The sequence below is a fragment of the Camelina sativa genome, chromosome 11 (genome assembly GCF_000633955.1).
Source record: "Camelina sativa cultivar DH55 chromosome 11, Cs, whole genome shotgun sequence".
NCBI classification, from domain to species: Eukaryota; Viridiplantae; Streptophyta; class Magnoliopsida; order Brassicales; family Brassicaceae; genus Camelina; species Camelina sativa.
This window is the reverse complement of record NC_025695.1, coordinates 31376238-31379043: the sequence shown is the minus strand read 5'-3', so window position 1 is coordinate 31379043 and position 2806 is coordinate 31376238. Positions and strand designations below refer to the sequence as shown.

The following is a 2806-nucleotide window of genomic DNA, read 5'->3' as shown; positions in this document are numbered from 1 at the left end:
AATAAGAAAAATAGTCAAATGGAAGAAAAATATATTCCCGTGGTCAGTGACACATACGTAAGCACAATAGATTTCAAGCTTATTCAACTTGAGTAGTTTGCTAATTCTACCATCTTTTTTCATTACAATAACATATATACATATTATTTATCCAGTAAAATCTTTTTTTTGGTAGATATCTTTTCTTCTTTCTAATAAGGACAATTATCGTTTTTTCTTTTGGGACTCAAAAATATAAAAAAAAAAACGGTCAAACGATTTTTTGTTTTTTGTTTTTTGTTTTGTTTTTTTTTATATTTTATGTAACAACAAACAGTCAAGTTTGGGTTCACTCTGTGGTCTTTGACCTTAACGAAATTAATTTAGATCTATTTATATCATAATCTGTACACTAACTCTGTGACATGCCTCCAAGAAAAAATAAATATTTTTTGAAGTTTGATCACATAACTCATCAATGTTAAACAAATCTTTGTAATTGGGTACAGTTAAATGCGTAGCTCCAAAATTCAAGGAACAAAAAGACATATGATAACTTGAGAGAGGAAGAGTGAAAGACCATTTCTGACACAAATGTTTTTGAAAGTTTTGCCATTCTCGATAATTTTATAGAAATTTGTGTAGGGAGGGAATCATTTTGAATCAAACTAAAAAATACATAAATTCTATTTTTCTTGTCACAATTTATTTTTAATCTTATGACTTATCTTTGTTCTGTAAACTCAAAGCTGGTCAAGAATAAGTACAGCGCTTAAGAATCAAAGGTTCATTAGATCATTTTGCCCCAAAAAAAAAACGTCACAAATCCTGACTGTACATCTGTTCATCTAATACCACGTGTCACCATCTCCCACTTTAGATTCCAGTAACTATACAGAGAGTGTGTAGTATCAATTGCAAAAAGTATTGAATATGAGAGACTTGCGTCAGTCCGATTCTAGTCTTCTTACTTCTTCTTCTACCTACTTTTGTGGTAACTGTACACTAAGCTTTGCTCACTGTCCCTCCTCTCGGATCAGATTTGTGGGCTCACTTAGTACATACCTAGGAAGCTCATATCTAGCACCTGCATTGAGTAAGAACAAGCAGATTCAGTAAGGTACTAAGAAAAAGAAACGAGAGAAAAAGAATCAGATTGTGTACTACAAACCTCTTTCATCCCCGCACAACGATAGATCACTGTTCTGGACAATCACGCCTGCACTGTCAACAATAGTTTGAGCTAGTTTCAAGTCAGCTTCAGCAGCAGCTCGAAGTGCATCCCATATCTCTGGTTGCCAATTTATTTCAACTCAGTTCCCAAAATGTCCATAATGCAATGCAGGTCACAAGAAAGAGAGATATACATAACATACCTCTTTGACCACCATAGTGTGGAGAAGTGTCCCAAAATTCCTCACGCATATTCGTAAGTTGTGCCCTTGTGATTGGCTCAGTATGTGCCCACGGTTTAGGTTTCCGGAGTTTCTTCCTTTTAACTGTGCCACCATACAAAACTCATAAGAGAATGGTACAATGTAAACTAGTACCAATCCGTAAAGCAGTTCTTTCAGTAACATCAATACTACTATAGCCATCTAAATCAGAAGATCATCACAAGTTTCGATTTCAACAAGACAAATGCAACAGAAAGCAGAACAGAGTAATCTGGTGATCATTAAGATCACACCACTAACAAACGACTTTCTATGATCGTATATATACACATACTCATCTCCTCTATACTATACACTTTCAATTCCAACAAGACAAAAATGCAATAGAATGCAGAACTGAAGAATCTGGTGATCTTGTGTATTCAATCACACTATTGATCACACCACCAATGCTAAAGTCATCCACATGAGAAGATACTAAACAATCAAAGAGCATTCTAAATCCAGAACAGTAAAACCTGAACAATTTCTTTACGAAGTACAAAGCAAGATTAGCGAAATCCCTAAAGATAAGTGTTCTAGAAACTTCTGATTTCGCTCAAAACCTCTCCAAGAATCATAAACATTGCAACAAATCGTAGCCAAATAGTTCTGGGAACGATTGTACAAAATCAAAAGAATAATCTGAGCGAAGAATCGAATTTTCTAACCTCCTCCTTCATTATTGGCCTGAGAAGATCCGATGCAACCCATCCTCGAACGCCGGAGCCGAAACGGAGAAACTAAAACGCCGATAAGAGATATACGGTAGTTACGGCGGGAGAATCGCCGGAGAGGTCTTCAAGAGTCGTCGTCGTCGTCTTTCAAAAGGTCAAGACTCCCAAATTAGTTTGTTGAGAAGTTTCCTTTTTATACTTGCCACGTCATATTATTGTTTTCGTTTATTATATGACATCCGAACCAATGAAACGTCAGCGTCTGTAGTCCAACGGTTAGGATAATTGCCTTCCAAGCAATAGACCCGGGTTCGACTCCCGGCAGACGCAACTTTTTTATAACATTTCAATCAATTTTCCAAATCAAATTACACAATTTTTTGAAAATGACGAATATGTCCTCGCCTTTATCGAAGCAAGCAAGCTAATAGATCATACCGCGTGAGAAGGGTGTTTCAGTAATTTCCATACACAAATGCTAGATTTTTTTCCCTTTCTGTGTGACAAAGACACCACACAACACAAGGTCCTTCTCTCTTTCAATTCCGCGTCTTTCTCTGTAGAAGTCGAAAAGATCTTTTCCAAAAACAAAATCTGAAATTTTTCAAAATCTCATTTTGGGTTTTGTTGAAGTAAGAAGCTTTTTTTTTTGAAAAGGAGAGGGGGAGGATCTCAAAATGGCGGGTTACAGAGCAGATGATGAATACGATTACC

General features: G+C 36.1%; 2 protein-coding genes and 1 non-coding gene across 4 annotated transcripts in view; 2 read left to right on the top strand and 1 right to left on the bottom strand.

Moving 5' to 3' along the window:
• LOC104724825 (ubiquitin domain-containing protein 1-like) lies at positions 709-2246 on the bottom strand. The gene is made up of 4 exons (XM_010443372.2): positions 2087-2246; positions 1356-1478; positions 1151-1270; positions 709-1066 (listed from the first exon to the last, which is right to left on the bottom strand). The coding sequence occupies exons 1-4, from the start codon at positions 2127-2129 to the stop codon at positions 996-998; spliced, it is 357 nt and encodes a 118-aa protein (XP_010441674.1). The 5' UTR covers positions 2130-2246; the 3' UTR covers positions 709-995.
• Positions 2351-2422, top strand: TRNAG-UCC. The gene has a single exon. It is a non-coding gene; the product is annotated as a tRNA-Gly (tRNA).
• LOC104724824 (ras-related protein RABA1c) overlaps positions 2598-2806 on the top strand; it is a 2840-nt gene continuing 2631 nt past the window's right edge. Inside the window, exon 1 of one of the 2 annotated variants that reach the window (XM_019233205.1) lies at positions 2598-2788. In XM_019233205.1, coding sequence (XP_019088750.1) covers positions 2770-2788 — 19 coding nt within the window. In that variant the 5' untranslated portion in view covers positions 2598-2769. The remainder of the gene's footprint in view (positions 2789-2806) is intronic. The other variant, XM_010443371.2, reaches the window with a different exon arrangement.